Source organism: Polypterus senegalus, chromosome 7 (assembly GCF_016835505.1).
Source record: "Polypterus senegalus isolate Bchr_013 chromosome 7, ASM1683550v1, whole genome shotgun sequence".
Classification (NCBI taxonomy): Eukaryota; Metazoa; Chordata; class Cladistia; order Polypteriformes; family Polypteridae; genus Polypterus; species Polypterus senegalus.
Window position 1 is genome coordinate 165,687,872 of NC_053160.1, and position 21,400 is coordinate 165,709,271.

The 21,400-nt window shown below is 38.6% G+C and overlaps 1 protein-coding gene across 3 annotated transcripts in view; it reads right to left on the reverse strand.

Moving 5' to 3' along the window:
* Window positions 1-21,400, reverse strand: part of hsdl2 (hydroxysteroid dehydrogenase like 2) — a 56,909-nt gene that overhangs the window by 17,528 nt on the left and 17,981 nt on the right. For all 3 annotated transcript variants that reach the window (XM_039759502.1, XM_039759501.1, XM_039759500.1), the window contains exons 5-9: window positions 11,197-11,300; window positions 9,098-9,196; window positions 4,844-5,038; window positions 3,689-3,760; window positions 257-397 (exon numbers count right to left, since the gene is read on the reverse strand). In XM_039759502.1, coding sequence (XP_039615436.1) covers window positions 257-397; window positions 3,689-3,760; window positions 4,844-5,038; window positions 9,098-9,196; window positions 11,197-11,300 — 611 coding nt within the window. The remainder of the gene's footprint in view (window positions 1-256; window positions 398-3,688; window positions 3,761-4,843; window positions 5,039-9,097; window positions 9,197-11,196; window positions 11,301-21,400) is intronic.

Consider the following 21,400-nt stretch of genomic DNA (forward strand, 5'->3'; position numbering starts at 1 on the left):
CAATTCAGTTTCTCAATTATTTGTTAGACATCAAGAGTTCTTGAAGAAAGACAGTATCACAGCAAAAGGTGCTGGCCTTTCAAATAGAAAGCTACATCTACACAAAAGCAAATGAATGAATAAAAAAATTCAATAAAGGCTTCCTTCGGCTGCTTTGCTGCATACAATACAAGCGACATTTCTGTGATATGAAAAGTTTCTATTCTGCAAGTGAATGTAAAGTGTAAAGAGATGATAGTAAATGAGAAGTCCTTACCAGAGAGGTCAAATTTATAAATGCCTTGTGTAGACTTGACGACATCAGGGTTTAGAATTCCTTTTATAATTTCAAAGGTCTCAGTCACAGGGCTGCTGCTCTCCGTCTTGGCTTTTCCACTTTTAAATGCAGGAGAAGCACCTGTTAAAACACAAAATACACCTGTCAACAAGCAAAACAAAGTTACAGCAAATAATACCACAGGATGTCTACTGAAATATTGTGAATCAGAAGTCAAGAGTAAGGAAGACACAGCCTGTGGCCTCCTCAGAGGATGCAGTCTTGCTGCAGAACTGAGACTGCATGACTCCATGCAGATGAAAACCAGGGACTAAGAAGAGGCACGCGATAAAAAGTGGATTCAAAACTCTCACAGTCTGCACACTTTATTGTGTTGTACAGTTGTGCTTGATTCAGAATTTTCTATATTTCTGCATAAACATGACCTAAAACATTATCAGATTTTCACTCAAGTCCTAAAAGTAGACAAAGAGGAACCAGTTAAACAAATGAGACAAAAATATTATACTTGGTCATTTATTTATTGAGGAAAATGATCGAATATCACATATTTGTGAGTCGCAAAAGCATTTGAACCTCTAGGATTAGCAGTGAGTTTGAAGGTGGAATTCAAGTCAGGATCAATCAATGGGATGAGAATCAGGTGTGAGTGGGCACCCTGTGTTATTTAAAGAACAGGATCTATTAAAGTCTGCTCTTCACAACACGTTTGTGGAAGTGTATCGTGGCACAAACAAAGGAGATTTCTGAGGACTTCAGAAAAAGAGTTGTTGATGCTCATCAGGCTGGAAAAGGTTAAAAAACCATCTCTAAAGAGTTTGGACTCCACCAATCCACAGTCAGACAGATTGTGTACAAATGGAGGAAATTCAAGACCATTGTTACCCTCCCCAGGAGTGGTCGACCAACAAAGATTACTCCAAGAGCAAGGCGTGTTATAGTCGGCGAGGTCACAAAGGATCCCAGGGTAACTTCTAAATAACTGAAGGCCTCTCTCACATTGGCTAATGTTCATGTTCATGAGTCCACCATCAGGAGAACACTGAACAACAATGGTGTGCATGGCAGAGTTGCAAGGAGAAAGCCACTGCTCTCCAAAAAAAACATTGCTGCTTGTCTGCAGTTTGTTAAAGATCACATGGACAAACCAGAAGGCTATTGGAAGAATGTTTTGTGGACGGATGAGACCACAATAGAACTTTTTGGTTTAAATAAAAAACGTTATGTTTGGAGAAAGGAAAACACTGCATTCCAGTATAAGAACCTTATCCCATCTGTGAAACATGGTGGTGGTAGTATCATGGTTTGGGCCTGTGTTGCCTCATCTGGGCCAGGACGGCTTGCCTTCATTGATGGAACAATGAATTCTGAATTATATCAGAGAATTCTAAAGGAAAATGTCAGGACATCTGTCCATGAACTGAATCTCAAGAGAAGGTGGGTCATGCAGCAGGACAACAACTCTAAGCACACAAGTTGTTCTACCAAAGAATGGTTAAAGAAGAATCAAGTTAATGTTTTGGAAGTCAAAGTCCTGACCTTAATCCAATCGAAATGTTGTTGAAGGATCTGAAGCGAGCAGTTAACGTGAGGAAACCCACCAACATCCCAGAGTTGAAGCTGTTCTGTACGGAGAAATGGGCTAAAATTCCTCCAAGTCGATGTGCAGGAATGAGCAAAAGTTACTGGAAACGTTTAGTTGCAGTTATTGCTGCAAAGGGGGGGTCACACCAGATACTGAAAGCAAATATGTAATATTCGATCATTTTCCTTAATAAATAAATGACCAAGTATAATATTTTTGTCCCATTTGTTTAATAAGGTTTCTCTTTATCTACTTTTAGGACTTGACTAAAAATCTGATGATGTTTTAGGTCATATTTATGCAGAAATATAGAAAATTCTAAAGGGTTTGCAAACTTTTAAGCACAACTGTAGTGCTTGGGGTTCTGCCCAAAGAGTTCCATGTGTGTCTCATCAGATCTAAGAATCTTTTTCCTCATTCTCTAGGAGTCCTTTAGATGGCATCTGAAAACTCCAAGTGGGAATTAGCCACTGTACTATAAATATCTGATTCATGGAGTGCTGCTAAGATGGTCATCCTTCCAACAGTTTCTCCTGGGCTGCACCCCCTGGGTGCCCAAACGGGTTGCTTGTCCAACACGAGCTGGGACAGTCATTAGTGTTGTCCCTACCTCTCTCCTCCTGCGATGCAGCATAATATATCCAAGGCCCTTCTTGCCTTTCTCAGTTTGGCCAAACAGCCAACAATAGGCAGAGTCCTGTTGATTTTGGACTTTTCATTTTACGATTATTGAGGGCCAGTGTGCTCCTGGGGACACTCAAAGCTTCAGAAATGGTTTTATCTCCTTGCCCTGATCTGTGCCTCACCTCGATTTGACTGTGCAGGTCTACAGAAAGTTCCTCGGATTTCATAGCTTGGTTCTCGTCCTGACATGCAGTGTGAATCGCAGGACCACATATACACAGGTACACATGTGTGCCTTTCTAAATGATGTCCAGTTAATTCAGTTTGCCACAGGCGGACTCCACTCCAGTCAAGTTCTAGGCACATCTCAAGGAGAATAAAATCAAACAGGATACACCACAGCAGTGGGTCTAAATACTTAACATGAATGAGATATTTCAGGTTTTGATTTTTAATATTTTGGCAAATCTTTCTGAAAACAGGTTTTCACTTTGTTATGAGTTATTAAGTGTAGACTGATAGGCAAAAATGGCAAATCTATCCATTTAAAATTAAATCTACAACACAAGAAAGAGTGCAGAAAATGAAGGGGTCTGAGTACTTCCTGAATCCCCTGTAAATGATTGATTGGAGGGAGTTATGATTGTCACAGTGAATCGCAAAACTGAACTGAACATTTAAAGTGGAGGGAATGTGTGTTAGCAGACATCTGTTGGTCATTCTACTGTGAAACATCTCCAGGGGTAAATAGAGGGATAAAAAACTACCAAGTAACTATTTTTTGTAAGATAATTATATGTATAATTTATATTTTTTCAAGTCTTGATATTTAATATTAAAAAATATATTACTTTTTTGTTTAAAATAGTGTTTTTTCATTTTAAACTTTCATCTCTCAAAAACTGAATGTGATGGAGCAATTCTGTAGCCAGATTTGGATTTGTTTCCTTCAAATCTATGAAGAACGCCCACAGTATTTGATGGGAGTGAACCAAAACAATTAACGGAGGGTTGTTACTGTGGCTGAGAGTGCGACATGGTCTCTTCAAACTAAACTTCTTACACTCACCAACAAGCACTTAATGACCAAAAGAATGTATTCAAAAACCACAGAATGAATCTTGAGGATGCCCAAGCGCTACAGTATTTTCGACGCTAATCCATGAAAACAAGTGCCTTCTGACAGCCATTTAAACACTTACCATACTCTTCCATCTTCTCTGCCAAAGCCTCTGGTTCATCATCAAGAAAGAAGTCAGGGAGCAGAGGGTGACCTTTGTAGACACAAAAAATTAAAACTAATTTATGGTGGAGTTCTCTATGAAAATGCTCTCTAGTAACAACACAGACCTCAAAATTTGCCCTCCAAGCAAATTTAGAAAGACAGATCAACCGAAATATGGAAAAGAGCTCCAACCTCTCACATTCTCATAAAATAGCACTTTTCTCATAAACGACATGATAAAAAGTTTAAATAGCAATAAAAAACAACACACTAGTGAATTATAGATCCTTAAAGAATCTACTTTATACTGTAATGAAAATTTAAATTGAACAATGGAAGTCACTAAAGATTCATAAGTGTGTCAGACACAGGGTGTTACGGTGGCGTGGTGCTTAGCTCATGGTTCATTCTCTGTCTGTGTGGACTTTGTATTTTCACTATATATTTCTACGGGCGTTGTCAGGCTCCAGAAGTGTGCCTCTGCACATGTCGCCCGTCTTGCACCCAGTGCTGCCTGGATGCAATAACAAGAACATTTATTTCTATAGCGCTAAAAGAAAGAAGAACACGATTCTGTCACAGCAGTCTGTGACTCATCTTGACAAAATCAAATGGTTGATTTTTCTTAAGTCTTAGCTGCAGGCTCATTTGTATACCAAAGCTGATCAGCACTGAGCGCACACCTGGAAATACAGTGTAAATAATTCAGCTGAAGGGAAAGAAGAAAAGCAGGTTAAGCTGTTAAGTTTGTCATGCATCCCAATTAGAGGTTTATTAATGGGCCACTGGCTTTAGAAAGCAACAGAGAAGTGAAGGAACAGGGACAAGCTTGGGAAATCCTGCAAGACATTTACTATGTGAAGCACAAACCTGGGCAGGTGTAACGTATTTTTTCAGCAAAAAAAAACTCAACAAACAAATATACACAGTACAATAAAATTATCAAATTTTAGTTACCATATTCAAATATCTTCCCATTAGTTATAAACCCTATCTTTATTCTCTTTATTTTATCTCAGTTATGAGTAAAATTATCCTTTATAAGAAATAAACAACACACACAATGACCTAACAATATACATATACACGTGCATACAGGCGTCACTTTAAATGAAAATACATTACGTCTTACCAGGAGCTACTGCATACACATCAAAATCTTTGATTCCTTCTTTCTGGAGCAGATCATCATCAATGACAAAGTTGCCAGTAAACGTTACAGGGCGGCTCAGAATGGAATAAGCGGCGTCCGCCATGATGTCTGGCTTTCGACACTGCTTTGCCACTCCTCCTCCCCCCAACATTTCCATGGCAGCTGTCAATATAGCTGTTGAAGAATAAAAAAAATTATTAATGACATGAATCACGGAGCTCTGCCTCACACTTGCCCTCATCTGAAAAACAGGCAGAAGTCCACTTGTTTACATTAACTGTGTTCCGACTTTTCAAGATGATTTTGATGACATTTTGGATCTTGGCTTGTTATTCAGTTTTGTCTGAAAATAAATAACTGGTTGAGAAATGTCCAACCCAGACAAGACTGAGCACACTTGGTGATGCAGATTTGTATTGTTATTTCTCCTCTTACTTTGCACCCGCTTTGTTTTTTCTCATTCCCTTATTCTCTGTGAAAAGCCTGCCTCTGTGTAGTACAGCAACTAGCATAAAGTAGCTTACAAGGCTTTTCCTATAAAGTAGAGTACGTTTAATCTGGCAGTGTGAGTGTTTCGCTTTACCTCCCTATTCTGGAACACCACTCTGTGCTCCAAAAATCCAAATCAGCATATCCAGTTTGTGTATCCTCTATATCACACACCATGACTTGGGTACACTGCCATCACTGCTTTTAAAACACTCCTGAAACATTTCTTCACATTTCTGTGCTGTTTCTTTGTCTCCTCCTTTGATTCTCCCTACAGATGTACACCCCTTATATTTTTGTCTTAAAACTCTCTGCTCTACCTCTCAATTTTATTTAGCAGAAATTGTTTTTTTCCCCAGAACACCACTGCTGTCAAGCTGGCACTGGCCTCTTATTAGAAAGATTGGCACTGCCACCAAGCAGCAAGCTGTAAATTCAAAAGCAGAAGCTTACGCACAAATGAATCACTCAATGGGGTCTTACACCTCTAATATTAAAAAATGGATGCTTGTTGCTTGGCTTAGTGGCTATTGGTTGGTGACTGTGATGTAGCAGATCATGGTCATGCTTTTGTTATCTTCAGAGGGAATACATTTTTTTCTTTAACTGGTTTGCCAGTGTTTGTCGCTTTTGGGAACAGGGGCTGAGGTATCCTTTGGGTTGTTCTCTAGACCAATAACTTATTGGTGGGACCTGACAAGGAGGTATGTGGAGGGGCAGGACTGGAGAGACATGCTGAGAATGTGCAACAGTACCGGAGTAAATTTATAAAAGGGCTCAATCACGTGGCAGGGTCCTGAGTGACCTTGTTTTCACTGTCATGTGATGTAATAAGCAGTATAAAGGTCATCTGGGAGATCAGATCAAGAGAAACACCGGAGAATAACCACCAGATGTGTGAGCTCACAAATTAGTCGTCAAGCTTGAGCCATTTAGCAAGGGTGAAGAGACAGTGTAGAGAAGCCAGTTTCTTTCCTAGATGGCTGAAGTAGGACAGATCTACAGTATATCTGTTTTAATGCACGTATTACTGATACACCAAAGTTTCTGGAAGAGTATACATATGGAGTGACGTTTTTAAGAAGTTTTTTCTATGATCTGCACATAAAACTATTTGAAGTCAGATCTGTTGTGTCAGCCTACTCACTTATTTACTGGTCTTTGGTCCCAATACAATGCCAGGCTATTTATTTTTTATTATTTATTTATCTATTTTTTTGAGAAAGCCAAACATTGCCTAGAGGGGGCTGGGTGGTCTCGTGGCCTCAGAACCCCTGCACATTTTGTTTTTTTCTCCAACCCTCGAGTGTTTTTTTTTGTTTTTTCTGTCCTCCCTGGCCATCGGATCTTACTTTGTTAATTACTACTGCTTAATTTTATTTTTATATTTTTTTCTTTCTTTTTTCCTTCCTTCATCTTCCAAAGCACTTTGCGCTACATCACTTGTATGAAAACATGCTATATAAATAAATGTTGTTGTTGTTCCAGTGACACTCTTTTTTCTTGCTAGCACATTCTTAATTTTTTTTTTATTTTTGGCCTGTGCTGGGCTGCTGGTCTCTCTTCATGGCCTCCTCAGAAATTGGATATTTATCATTTCCCTTAACATTTTCCTTACAAGGTAATTTATGTTCCTTTCAAAATGAATATTATTTGTTTTTGTATTGTCTTTACTCAGCCCATTAAATCATTGCTAAAAAAGGTGACACAGAGAGAAATAATAACTATCCATCTTCACCACCACTCAACAGCATGGAATTGTGGAATCCCCACAACTAATTTCTGATGGGATGCAGAGTAATTGCCAGTTTATACTTCACGCTCAGAATGCGTACGCGCCCGCATCATGGCTGCCACATGTTCCCAGCATTCATTTCACGCGCCCTCTGAGCAGGTCCTCAGAAATTAGCGCTACGCGTGCGCAAGTTGCAGTACCAGCAAAAAGTCAGGGGGCGCAGTGTGCTAAAAGTCGGAACGTGACATCAGAGACTGTTTACTATCGACATGTGACAGAAAGCCTCTATGCAGATCCTATGGGATGAATGCTTCGATGTGGTGAAGCAAAATGCTGACATAAAGATGCATTCGTGGTGCTTTTATATTCAAGCGTCGCATATTCCCGATCATAATGACACGATGCATTTTAAAAGTCTCACATACCATCTTTTGTGCCGTCTCTTTTTTAAATTTTTTTTTATTTTTGCAACTTAACATCAGCAACATAATGTATAACGCTGTATTTGAGCCACTGAGAAAAAAATAAAGGACGCGGTGAGATTGTGTATTTTGTGACTAAAGTGGAAATTTCGGCTTTAATCTCGAAATGTCCACTTTAACCTCGTAGTTTACTTTATCATTAAAGCAGACCATCGTAAACGTTATCACCGTTTTTAATCGCTACAAGCTTCTTGGACCTGACAGCAGCGGCAAGCAGCAATAGATCACCACACAGAACAAATTAAATGTATGATATTCCAACTCTCTGCACATTTAGAATCTTTAGATTTATACTTGATATCACTTTCATGATGAAATGCATTAAAGTGTGTATGTTACATTTTACATCTAATTTTGTTTAAATAATGAATACTGTTAATTACACACATGGGGGTGACACGGTGGCGGAGCGATAGCACTGCTGTCTCGCAGGGAGTTATATTGCTGGTATTTCCTGCTTGTATTCCACACTGTGCTCCGGTTTCCTTCCAAAGATATGCAGATTTGGGGATTTGGTGCCGCTAAAATGACGCTAGTGTATGCGAGTGCTTGTATTCACCTTGTGATAAGCTGAGGCCTCATCCAGGGACTGTTTCTCACTCGTGCCCAATGCTTGCTGGAATGGACACATATATCCCTGGATTGATGGATTTAATCAATAAACCTAATTTTCAGAGATACTGCAGTAAGGTGTCTCAGAATTTAAAGGTGTTCTAGGCAATTCACAACACAGAGAAGCCGAACATGTTCTCACCGTGATAATATCTCACACTGCCACCTGGTGGATTCCTCCAGATTCACGTTAAGTACGCGCACAAGTATGAACACTACAACGCTTGCGTAGCAGGAGTGTCCGCTGCAGCATGCGTCACATGAAGTATAACTCTGGCCTAGAACTGACCACAGCATAATTAAAAAAAAAAAAACCTTTCATACACGAGCATGTACTCATCCTCAAGGTACTGCAGTAAGTATACAATGGCTATTGCTCACATAAAACAAAAAAGCAAGGAAAATATGGAAATTCCACATCTTGATGCAAAAACAAATTGTGTGGCGGCCTTGGCTATAGAATTATTACTTTGCTGATAACCAGAAGATGCATTTGATATTAATGAATATGTTTTGTTAATACGGTGGTGCCCTGGCCTCACAGCTCCAGAATGTTGCACAAGAATTCAGGTCCAGGTGGTCTGTGTGGTCTCAGTAAATATGATTTGATACCACATCCCAAACACATGCACATTATGTTAGACTGAACTCTAAATTAGCTTGATATGATTGATTGTGGGTGTGGGAATGGTGGCACCATCCAAGGCAGGTTCCTTTATTACTATTTTGCAAATGATGCTGCCATTAAAGACTCTGGCGTCCACAATCCAGAACTTGATTAAACGTGTTTTATAAAGGATGCACAGATGAAAATATTCTATGAGGACAGCCTAAAACAAACCAAATTCAATGAGGAAAGAAACAGCTTTTAATAAAAAAATAAATAAAAGGGAAAACATAAAAAAATAATTATACCAGTTCTTGGCCACAATGCATTAACTGCAATTTCTCCTTTGAATTCTTCTGCCATTCCCAGGACACACATGGACATTCCATATTTAGCAATAGTGTACGCTAAAATAAAGACATGAAAGTAGCAATTTAGCAAATGGAAATCAGTAAACTGGAAAGGATTTGCTGTGATGTAGTCATCTCTTTTGGGAAAGACTATCTTGTTCTTGATTAATGTAAATAATGAGATTACAACAGCATAGTGTTGTAAGCAATAATGAAACTGCATTTTTAATAAAAGAAATCAGGCTCAGTTTCTAATGATTTTCAAAAACACACAATAGATATTCTGGCTTGAAATAAAAAAAAGCATATGCCCTGCCATTGCCCTTTCCTAACACACACACCCATCCTTCCCCTGGCCTAATCACTTCCAGTCTTTTTGGTGACAATACACCAGTGTGTATCAATCAACCTCTGCCACTCATCTCTCGAGGGCAATGTCACAATATTTTGTAGCATTTTTAATATTTTGCAGGGAAAGAATTTCTGGGAAAATGCTCTCCATGAAATTCACCATTAGGAATAGCAACTCCTGAATGTTAAAAGTGACACATTATTCTGAAACTTTGGAACTAGGACAGCTTTACATGTTTAACTAAACGGTGTCAAAAATTGTTGAGAAAGGACTTTAAAGAAACAATATATGTAGTTACTTCCTCAGAATAAACAGGCTGGCAGATTAAAAAGTGGCATCATATATCCTCTTGGTGTATGCAGAGGAACTTCAATGTAACAGAGCAACCACAGCTTTTGGAGACACTAAACGTTTTTTATAGTTTAAAAATGGTTTAGGTGAATTGGCAATGCTACATTGGCCCTAGATTATGTGTTTTGTGTGTGGGTTCGCCTTGCAATGGACTGGCACCCTGTCCAGGGATTATTCCTGCCTTGTGCCTATGCTTGCTAGGACAGGCTCTAGCTTCTCTGTTACCCTGCTCAGGGTTAAGCTGGTTTGGAAGTTGGATTGTTTTATATTTTTCCCAGTTTTCCAATATAGTAATAAGTAAACTTATATTACAGGGTTAAGCTTCCCATCAGCTTGTTTTTCACTCCTCCCTGGCCACCTGACCAGTGTATCGGATTCTGCATTTTATCATTATAACTATTATAGACTTAAAAACTACACTAGTTAAAAGTAACGCAAGCTATGCTAAAGCATTTATATTACTTACTAGCTGCCCCCCGCGGCTCTGCCCTTGTAGAAGTGAAACAGGACAGCAAGAAGGGCCCTGCCTGGCTTCCCACTCCTGACGTCACACTTCCCCCTCCCTTCGGCTCGCAGCCTCTTACTTGGATTAGCGTGAATATATCGCTCCTGCAAGCAAACTATGATTCTTAGTGCGATGTAAGATACGCCCCAAGGGTGGTGCGTGAGTGAGGAGGGTCCGGCCTCCCTCGGCCCCTCTGCATGTCTCTCAGATGCGCTCAAATAAAATCGGTACCACAAGCGAACTATGATTCATAGCGCAATGAGAGAAGTCGCAAAATAAAGTCAAGCAAATTATAGAAGAAAAAAAAAAACCCGATCTAAATCTGTTAAGTAGTTCTCTCGTGAATATATATATATATATATAGATAGATATATATATATATATATATATATAGATAGATAGATAGATAGATAGATAGATAGATAGATAGATAGATAGATAGATAGAGAGATAGATAGATAGATAGATAGATAGATAGATAGATAGATAGATAGATAGATAGATAGAGAGAGAGAGAGAGAGGGGTTTTATTTATATTTTCTAGAGACCAGAATTCAATTTGTGCTTGGGTCAGTGTTTGTGTGAATTGTTCTCCAGGTAGTTTGGGAGTTCAGGTTCAAAAATGTGTATTAGACTACATGGTGGATTTAAACTGGCTCAGTATACACATAGTTGGGAGTTTTTGGCTGTCTCGGTTTTGTTCAGGAGTTGCATCTAGTGCTGTAAGGAGAGGCTCCAGATTAATAGAACAAGTAGGCTTGGAAAAATGAATGTGTGGTTAGGAGGTACGTGGAGATAACTTACTGCTGACTGTTTATTATATTATAATAATATGAAACAATTACTTACCTGTGTGATTCTTGAACCAGACAGGTTTCAAGTTGAGTGGTGGACTAAGATTCAAAATGTGCGGATTTTTGCTTTTTCGAAGGTATGGAACACAATATTTGGATCTGAAAGAAACAAATAAATGGGTATAAAGTACATGCACATAGGAGTAAGATACTAGTATTTTAAATTCTTATTTGATTTACTTTCCACTTTTCTTTTCTTTCAATGGTCTACCATTTAGGCAGTATTAATAGGCGGACAATGGGTGGTCATTGTCATCAAAGTCAAGACACACCGCAAACAAGTCACCCCTCAGCTGGCACACTGGTACTCATTTCCTGATGACTTTAGAACCAAACGTCTCCAAGATAATGTACTGAAATCAAATGCTTTAGTGTTCTCATCTGTAAGTTGTCATACAAGGTTTCAGTACAATGGAGGAGATCCATGAAGCTTCAGACCTTTTATTGATTTATTATTTTTTGGTAATCGCAATGCTTAACTCTCTCATGATACTGTACCCCTAAAGTACATTTTTCTCCACATTTAAATCCTTTCAATAGCTGGCATATCCACTGTTATTCTGAATGTAGCAAATATAGTTAATAATTAGAACATCATTGTGATTTATGATTACATGGTTATTTAGAAATAATTATTTTATTTTGCCTAATTTATATATTTACTAGACATTAAGCCCGTTACAATAACGGGTGCTAGAACAGTATTGCATAAACATTATTAGGAACAGTCTATATTAAATGGCAAGGGGCCTTGACCTCATTCTGTTTGTTGAAGCCTAAAGTAAAATAATATTAAAAATAAAATAGAAACGTATATGACAATACATTAAGTATAATTAATATTGCCTTAGTGTAAAACTTTATAACAATCTGTAATACACAATATCTGAAGAAGATATTTAGGAAAATGTTATTATTTTTTTACCTCAGGAAATTTTTCAATAAAATTTCATTATAGACAACATTTTTTGTAAACATTCTTGTTCAGGACCATCTACAACGTTGACAACATCATCTGTAAAACTTCTAACTCTTGATAATGCAACATATAACTGACCGTTGCTGAATGCTGGTTCTGGCAAGTAAATGGCAACTTTTTCTAAGGTTTGCCCATGAGCTTTATTAATTGTTATGGCAAAGGCTAATGTAACTGGAAATTGTTGCCTTCTTATGGTAAAGGGTAAATTAGTAGAGGATTGAGCCAAATCAATACAGGGAATATTCTGACGCTCATTTTCTTTTTTACAATCGATCTATTTGCTCGTATTTTTCTTTGTCTTTCAGCCTTTCTTTTGTTGATGTTTACTTGCTGAGCTGACCATTCTTCCAGGAGATGTTGCTTATATACGATTTGAGTGTCTGTGTCTTTTGTCCTACTTGACGTGTCCTTTTTTTTGGGTGGCATGTTGTTAGTAGATAGTTAGTTAGTAAACATGCACAGGGCAGTATGTGTGGCGTCTCCTCAGCAATGGATTTTAGGTGCGTGGCCAATCAGCACTCTCCCCAGCAATGCTGTCCTTTATTTGCTTATCATGCGCAGCCGTGGCTACGCCATTCACTGTGTGCTCAGCTTCCAGTGTGTGTGCGTCCACGATGCCAGACGTGCGTGTCTCACCGAGCCTCGCACATGCGCACTTCACCAAAAGACACACACACACGGACACCTGGACGCACACAGGGGTTTTATTAAAGAGGATGCATGCTGTAAATTTAGTTTGGACATATACTGTACAATAAAAGTATCAAGACTGGACATAATAAGCTGTGAAACATTGCCCTTTTGAAATGTGAACATCCAGACATAAACTAAAAAAAACAAACACAACTGAAGGTCAGTACAAAACCTTTCATATGGCCTAGGCCTTGCTGGAATATTCTGGTTGCAGAATCAAAGAGAGAAGGAGGAATATAAAGAACTTTATCATTTGTTTGGGCTAATTTTGGAAACAAGAGAGCTTGTCTGCCTGCTCACTCAACAACTGTATGTCTGTCACAATGATTTAACATCTCACTGCTGTCTTGTTGGAAGTCACAGAGTCATCCAGCCTTTGGATTTTCTCCAAATCAAGCCAGCCGAGCATAGCTAGACAGCCAAGACCTAAGCCATAATCAAGAAACTTTGCCATTTTTGTAACCTGTTGTGAGAGGAGCTCTTGTCTGATGATGTTGATGTTCCACCTTCAGAGTTGTTAAGATCTTTCTCCTTCAAGATTGTGAACTTTCGTGATCACACTATTGAGACTTTGTTTCAGTACTCCAAGTTTCAAGCTAACCCTCATCATGGTTTACTTATGGGCAAGGGCAGGAATCATTTCTGCAGTCAGAAACTACTTGTCAGGTTTTATCTAGGGCTTTTTCCCTGGATCACTTTTATATTCTTTTTCCAAGTCTTTACAGTTTATTATAATGAATTTTTAGGGGTTTATATCATTTTATTAATGTTGTTAGGTTTATGTTTAGTATCTACTGTTTAGTGTATTATATTCTTGCTTTTTGTCCCTTGTGCTTTCTGAGTAGCACCCCAAGAGGCAGGCCCACTCTGATGTCACCCCTGCTGAGGATGCCCTCTGGCTATTTATTGAGCCAACAAAGAGATCTCTGTAGCGGTTCACTGGGTGAGTTTGATTGTTGCTAAAGTTCTAAGTATTTCTTCTGGGTTCTGGATTTCTTCTTTTGATTTTTGGAATTACGTCTTACTTAGGCTCTGGATTGCCTTTTTTATTCAAATCCTTTATGCCACTGTGTGCTTCTTTTTGTGATTTTCAAATGAATATCTTTAATTACAAAGATTCTGTGTTTAAATTGCCTTTACAAGCCAAGAGTTTTTAATGTTTTGTTTCCTTGTGAAACATTTCTGAGATCTCTTGGACTCTCTTGGTATTTCTGAACCAAAAAGCCAGTTTCCCTACTTTAGGGCCTGCTTAGGCTTTGGGACAAGCCAGTAAAGGTCCTAGCCTGCTTTTATGGCTTATTTTGGATGTTTGCTTGACAAATAACTGCCTCTTCTTCATTTATCTTGTGTGGTCAGCTACCAAAGCATTTACTTGGGTTTTTTGACAGACCAAGGCTTGCTTTCTCATCTGTGCGGCTTCCTTTTTCCTAGCTTATCAGTACAGACAAACATTTATATGTTGATGAATCAAAATTGCACAGCCACTTATTTTATTACATTTCAATAAATGTTCACAACATTTCTAAAAATAATATCTATTGAAAATGACATTTTATATTGGAATTCTGTCAGCTGAGGCATATCCTCTTCTCTTTTGTCAACTGATCATATCTTATGAATAGCCTTAGATCAGGGCACTAGACAGTGGTGATGCTGCATGTTACTTAGACTTGCAGGTTATACTTTAACTGAACTCTCTACATGAGCAAAAAGACTTCATCCTAAATGTATGTTTCCTTACTTTCTACCTATGGATAAATTAAAGTAAAATATCAATAGAATTAGAAAGGCATATAATAATGTATGTGCCTTCAAGAGCTACCAGCACCTTGACTGTCCTGCTTAATTTACTGGCAATAAACAGCAATCGTGTAAGATGACTTCCAGATTTTCATCAATACCCTCTGGAAGAGGTTTATTTTGTTTGTTAACTGGTTGAAGATTTTTTTTTTTTTTAAAGTTTTGACTTTTCAGACCACTAAACCAGGTAATGTAGCTGAGAATGTTGACAGGCTGGATACACAGCGATAACTGCGCATTCTGAATAGTATGGATTTACAGATTACATTTAGAATTTTACTTATTTGCATTAATATTCTAATTTAAATTATCATTGACATGAGTTGCTTGATATTTATATTTAATTGATATTCTTATCTTCTTTCCCAGAATTGTAAAGGGTGAACAAACATTTTCTGCCTTCTACTTCTTTATTACTGTATTTTTGTCATTCAGAGAAAGACATTTATATACACTGCACACCACCTGATTCGAGTAATGACTTTATTCTTCCTCTGGTCTGCAAACGTGATAATGGAAAGTTGACTATTATTGTGTTTCAGGTCACTGGTTATAAAATGTACTGTAAATAGAAAGGAAAATGGAACACAAGCTTGAGGAAGCCCTGAGTTTGACTAAGTGGCTTTTGAAAAAATGTCTTGGACAATTTAATAGGTATTCCCGAATCTGTATAGATTAGCATTCATATTGTTCCATTTCTCAATATATGAGGCTAAATAATACTGAATGCTAAAGGGAAATCCAGAAATAACATTCTGACACAGGAACCAGACTTATCAAAAAACTGGCAGCGCACAGTAAGCAATTTGGCAGCTATCCTGAAATGCACAAGTCTTCGTCATTAAAATCTAGTGGGGGAACTTAAGTATTGAATGGCTTTTTTCAGTAAATATATTTCCAATGAGGCTATACACATGATATTCTCACCAGACATTGGTATTAACTCAAGAAATCCAGAAATATAAAGAATTCACAACATTAAAGGCAATTAATAAAGGAATGTGTACTAAAGTGGAATGACACAAAAAAAGTATTGAACACACCAAGAAAAAGCAGTACACCAAGCCAAGGAAAGGCAAGCAACCAGGTGAAATCTGGAAGTAGCTAGAAAACAATTCCACCTCCTATCATAGCAAATTGATATCAGCCGGGTTAGTACATACTGATGGGCTATTAAAAGGTGTTTTGCTACCTTGTGTCACACAAGAAACATCTTGTGATGTGTAAAAGCAAAGAGTTCTCCCGAGATCTTCACAATCTGATTGCTGCAAAGCAAATCAATGGAACTGGTTACAGATGTATTTCAAAACTTCTGAATCTTCCAGTATGCACCACTGGGGCCATTAACCATCGACCGGCTACACACAGGAGCTCCTCGCAAGGTTTCTGATCAGGGAGTCAGAAGAAAAGTCAGAAGAGTAGCCCAAGAACTAAGGACCACTCAGAAAGAGTTCCAGAAAGACTTGGAGGCAGCAGGTACAACTGTTACAGAGAAAACAACAGGCAATATACACGCTCACCCCGCAAGACTCCATTACTGAAGAAAAGGCATGTTGACGCTCATTTAAAGTTTGCTACACAACATTTGGACAAGCCTATGAAATACTGGGTGAATGTAGTCTACTCAGATTAGAACAAAGTTGAACTTTTTGGCTCTCATACTACACACCATGTTTAGAGGACAAATGGCACCGCACATCACCTAAAAAACACTATCCCAACAGTGAAGTTTGGTGGTGGAAGCATAAAGGTGTGGAGCTGTTTCTCATCTTACGGTACAGGCAAACTGCATGTAATTGAAAGAACAATGAATGGGGCCATATACCGAGAGATTCTTGAAATGAATCTGAAAAACTATATAACTGCCATTTTTTATGCTGGTATAAGGTTATTTTCTTTGAATGCATTCGTCTTCAGATACAAAATGTAGTGATGGTGTCAGTTGTGATCTGACCACAGTATCCTGTTCCAAGTCAGTGGTGGCTGTTATTTGGCTACAGGAATACCAGGCTAGAGATCCCCGAAACACTCAGAGCACATGTACATAAATATCAGATCTGATCTGAATGCTTCAATGACGAGTCACATTAATGAAAACATAGCCAAATACTTATTTTTCTACCCGATCATCGTTTGTATCCTTGTTCTTCTTTCATTTACACTATGTTGTTTTTGGCCTATATGTTCTTTATTCTAATTAATAAATTGACTGAAATTTCCAGTAAAAACAACAGAAGACAGCAACTGTTGCAAATAACTTCCATGTTAACCTAAACTGTAGTCTGAATTTACTATAATAAAAAAAACATACAGTGGAAAACATTCTAAGGAACTTGTTCTGTCATAGAGTTATGTTTTAAATTATCAATTAATGAAATGCAAAAATTGGGTATTCCCTGTTACTACAAAAAGATGCTGACTGACTGTCATTACTTATCTATACACACCGTCTGGTGGAAATAGATTAAATGACAGAAAATAAAAGATAAAAAAGATAAACAGACTTCTGGCTCTTAACTGTATATATATATATATATATATATATATATATGTATATATATATATATATACACACATACACACACACACACACACACTACAAATATTTGCACATCAAAAATACAGTATATGTTAACTTTGAACCTTCTACTCCACTGTTGGCCTGTTAAAAGTGTTTGCCTAATTTATTTTAAGAATAAAATAAATAAGATATAAAAGGATTAACAGAAACCTGGTGAAATAATAGAGATGGGCATGAGAAGAACATAGATGGGTACACCTTATTTATTGAACACAGGCAGAACCAAAAAGATGGGGTAGTCACTATGTATTTCAAACAGAATTTGAATGCAAAGTCTTCTTCAATTAGATAGTGAGTAACAGCTTAAGCCAAAGTCACATTACACAACTTTGAGTTGTAGGGTATGTCAGACTTGCCAATTGCCGTTGCATCACCAGACGATGTCAATTTATACATCTGAAATTTGCTGCCCATGTCATTTTTACTGGCTGTGTGCTTTTTGTGAGAGCCAATAACATGCTGTCCGATGGTGCTTGTGCTGTGCAAAATGCTAACAGCTACAGTGAGTCCAGTCAGAATGTCAACCCTTTTACCTTTTTCCATTCTGTCATGGTATGTAAAACACAAAACGTCACACAAAATTATCTTCTATTTGTGAGGTCCAAAACACCCATGTTCCTTATTTCTTGTCACCACATTAAATGCATTGTATATCTGTACGAGTATTCTTTGGTTTTCCACTCTCATGTGCGCAAAGCCTAACCCTACAACTAAAGACAAAATTAAGCCTTTTTGATTTTTATCAGACTGCCATTTATAGTGCATCCGGAAAGTATTCACAGCGCATCACTTTTTCCACATTTTGTTATGTTACAGCCTTAAATTCATTTTTTTCCTCAGAGTTCTACACACAACACCCCATTAATGACAACGTGAACAAAGTTTACTTGAGGTTTTTGCAAATTTATTAAAAATTAAAGAATTGAGAAAGCACATGTACATAAGTATTCACAGCCTTTGCCATGAAGCTCAGAATTGAGCTCAGGTGCATCCTGTTTCCCCTGATCATCCTTGAGATGTTTCTGCAGCTTAACTGGAGTCCACTTGTGGTAAATTCAGTTGATTGGACATGATTTGGAAAGGCACACACCTGTCTATATAAGGTCCCACAGTTGACAGTTCATGGCAGAGCACAAACCAAACATGAAGTCAAAGGAATTGTCTGTAGACCTTCAAGACAGGATTGTCTCGAGGCACAAATCTGAGGAAGGTTACAGAAAAATTTCTGCTGCTTTGAAGGTCCCAATGAGCACAGTGGCCTCCATTATCTGTAAGTGGAAGAAGTTCGAAACCACCAGGACTCTTCCTAGAGCTGGCCGGCCATCTAAACTGAGCCTTAGTCAGGGAGGTGACAAAGAACGTGATGGTCACTCCGTCAGAGCTCCAGAGGTCCTCTGTGGAGAGAGGAGAACCTTCCAGAAGGACAGCCATCTCTGCAGCAATCCACAAATCAGGCCTGTATGGTAGAGTGGCCAGACGAAAGCCACTCCATAGTAAAAGGCATATGGCAGCCCGCCAGGAGTTTGCCAAAAGGCACCTGAAGGACTCTCAGACCATAAGAAACAAAATTTTCTGGTCTGATGAGACAAAGATTGAACTCTTTGGTGTGAATGCCAGGCGTCACGTTTGGAGGAAACCAGGCACCGCTCATCACCAGGCCAATACCATCCCTACAGTGAAGCATGGTGGTGGCAGCATCATGCTGTGGGGATGTTTTTCAGCGGCAGGAACTGGGAGACTAGTCAGGATAAAGGGAAAGATGACTGCAGCAATGTACAGAGACATCATGGATGAAAACCTGCTCCAGAGTGCTCTTGACCTCAGACTGGGGCGACGGTTCATCTTTCAGCAGGACTACGACCCTAAGCACACAGCCAAGATATCAAAGGAGTGGCTTCAGGACAACTCTGTGAATGTCCTTGAGTGGCCCAGCCAGAGCCCAGACTTGAATCCGATTGAACATCTCTGGAGAGATCTTAAAATGGCTGTGCACCGACGCTTCCCATCCAACCTGATGGAGCTTGAGAGGTTCTGCAAAGAGGAATGGGCGAAACTGGCCAAGGATAGGTGTGCCAAGCTTGTGGCATCATATTCAAAAAGACTTGAGGCTGTAATTGCTGCCAAAGGTGCATCGACAAAGTATTGAGCAAAGGCTGTGAATACTTATGTACATGTGATTTGTCAGTTTTTTTATTTTTAATAAATTTGCAAAAACCTCAAGTAAACTTTTTTTCACGTTGTCATTATGGGGTGTTGTGTGTAGAATTCTGAGGAAAAAAATTAATTAAATCCATTTTGGAATAAGGCTGTAATAACAAAATATGGAAAAACTGATGCGCTGTGAATACTTTCCAGATGCACTGTATCTAGTTGGACTGAGCCTCTGGGCACGTCACATTACTTGACTTACACGACAGGAGAGCGCGATCAACTGACCCCAGCTCTCTAATATTACTTAAATGAAGGTTACGACTGAAAATTGCTGGGAAAGTTGCATAATGTGGCACAGCCCTTAGTGAGGATGTGTGGATTTGACTAGAAAGCATCAGGGATTGAAGCCTCATATTAGGAGTGCGTTTTTGACCCCCAATGAAGACAACATTATCAATATAAATTTTTCAAAAACATTAAAATAGGTTAGGTGCAGAGGGTGATATTGTAATCATCCATCCATCCTTCCATCCTAACACAGGGTCACGGGGGTCTGCTGGAGCCAATCCCAGCCAACACGGGGCGAAAGGCAGGAACAAATCCCAGGTAGGGCGCTAGCCCACTGCAGGGCACACACACACACCCACACACAATAGGGACAATTTAGGATCGCCAATGCACCTAACCTGCATGTCTTTGGACTGTGGGAGGAAACCAGAGCACCCGGAGGAAACCCACACAGACATGGGGAGAACATGCAAACTCCACGCAGGGAGGACCAGGGAAGCGAACCCAGGTCTCCTAACTGTCAGGCAGCAGCGCTACCACTGCGCCACCGTGCCATTCTCTACTGTAATCATGGTGGACTTTAATTAACTTTGACATTTTAACTTTAATTAACTTAGATTTATTCCATAATAATTAGGATAGGGGCCAGATATGATTGAACCGTTAGGATCTAGTGACCATGATATAATACTTTTCACACTGTTTTGGCAGATTGCTTATTCAAAAGCCAAACCAGTTAAGTTTAATTTTAGAAGGTAACATTTTGAGTAGATGTAGCCAAATCTAAAAAAGACAAATCATGATAGGCTTTTAAGTATGAAGACAGCTTAGGAGATGTGAGATAGGTTTAAGTGCTTTACATGTAATGAAAGACAAGTTTACCCCGAAATGTAGATCAGTAAGACATTAACAAGCACTCTTGGGAATAAATAAGGACAATAAGCTACAAAGGAAAACAGAAACTGATGTATAAGGCATATTAAGTCTAATGACTCCCGTGCCACCATAGGGTATATTAGAATAAAGGTTAAAAAGTATATAAGGAGAGCTAAAAGGTAGTTGGAGAAAAATATGTCAGAAATGGCAAAAGATGACCCAAACAGATTCTTTCAATATTTCAGTCGTAAAAAGGCAAGGAAGAGTATTAGGGAACAGTAAGACTTTAGGGACCTTCAATTCATGATTTGATATTATTAAGAAGAATCTAGGTGAATAGGATTTATGAGCTTGTTGGGCTGAATGGCCTCTTCATATCACAACTGTTGTAATGTTCTACCCACAGAGGAAAAAACAATAATATCATTATTATTCCATAATGATATCATATATAATTATTATTCAACAGTTTGTGTGTGTATACATGTACACAAACACACAAATATTCATATATGAGAGGTGATCAAAACGTTTTGACCCTGACCTATTAAGAGTAACACCAGTACAACCAAACACATTTAATTTTTCAATATAATCCCCATGAACCATAAAACACTTGTTATAATGTTCACAAGCATTTCCATACCACTCAAATAAAAGTTTTGTCTTACCTGTGCAACTATTCTTCTATGGTTACCTTGACATTTGCAGTAGCATTTCAGATTGAGGAACGTGGTATTCATGGGTCGGAAGGTCTAGAAATTGGGTGAGTGTGACATCTCTTTGAATCAACAGATTACGACAGCCACCTTTGCACCCATGTAGCGTGAG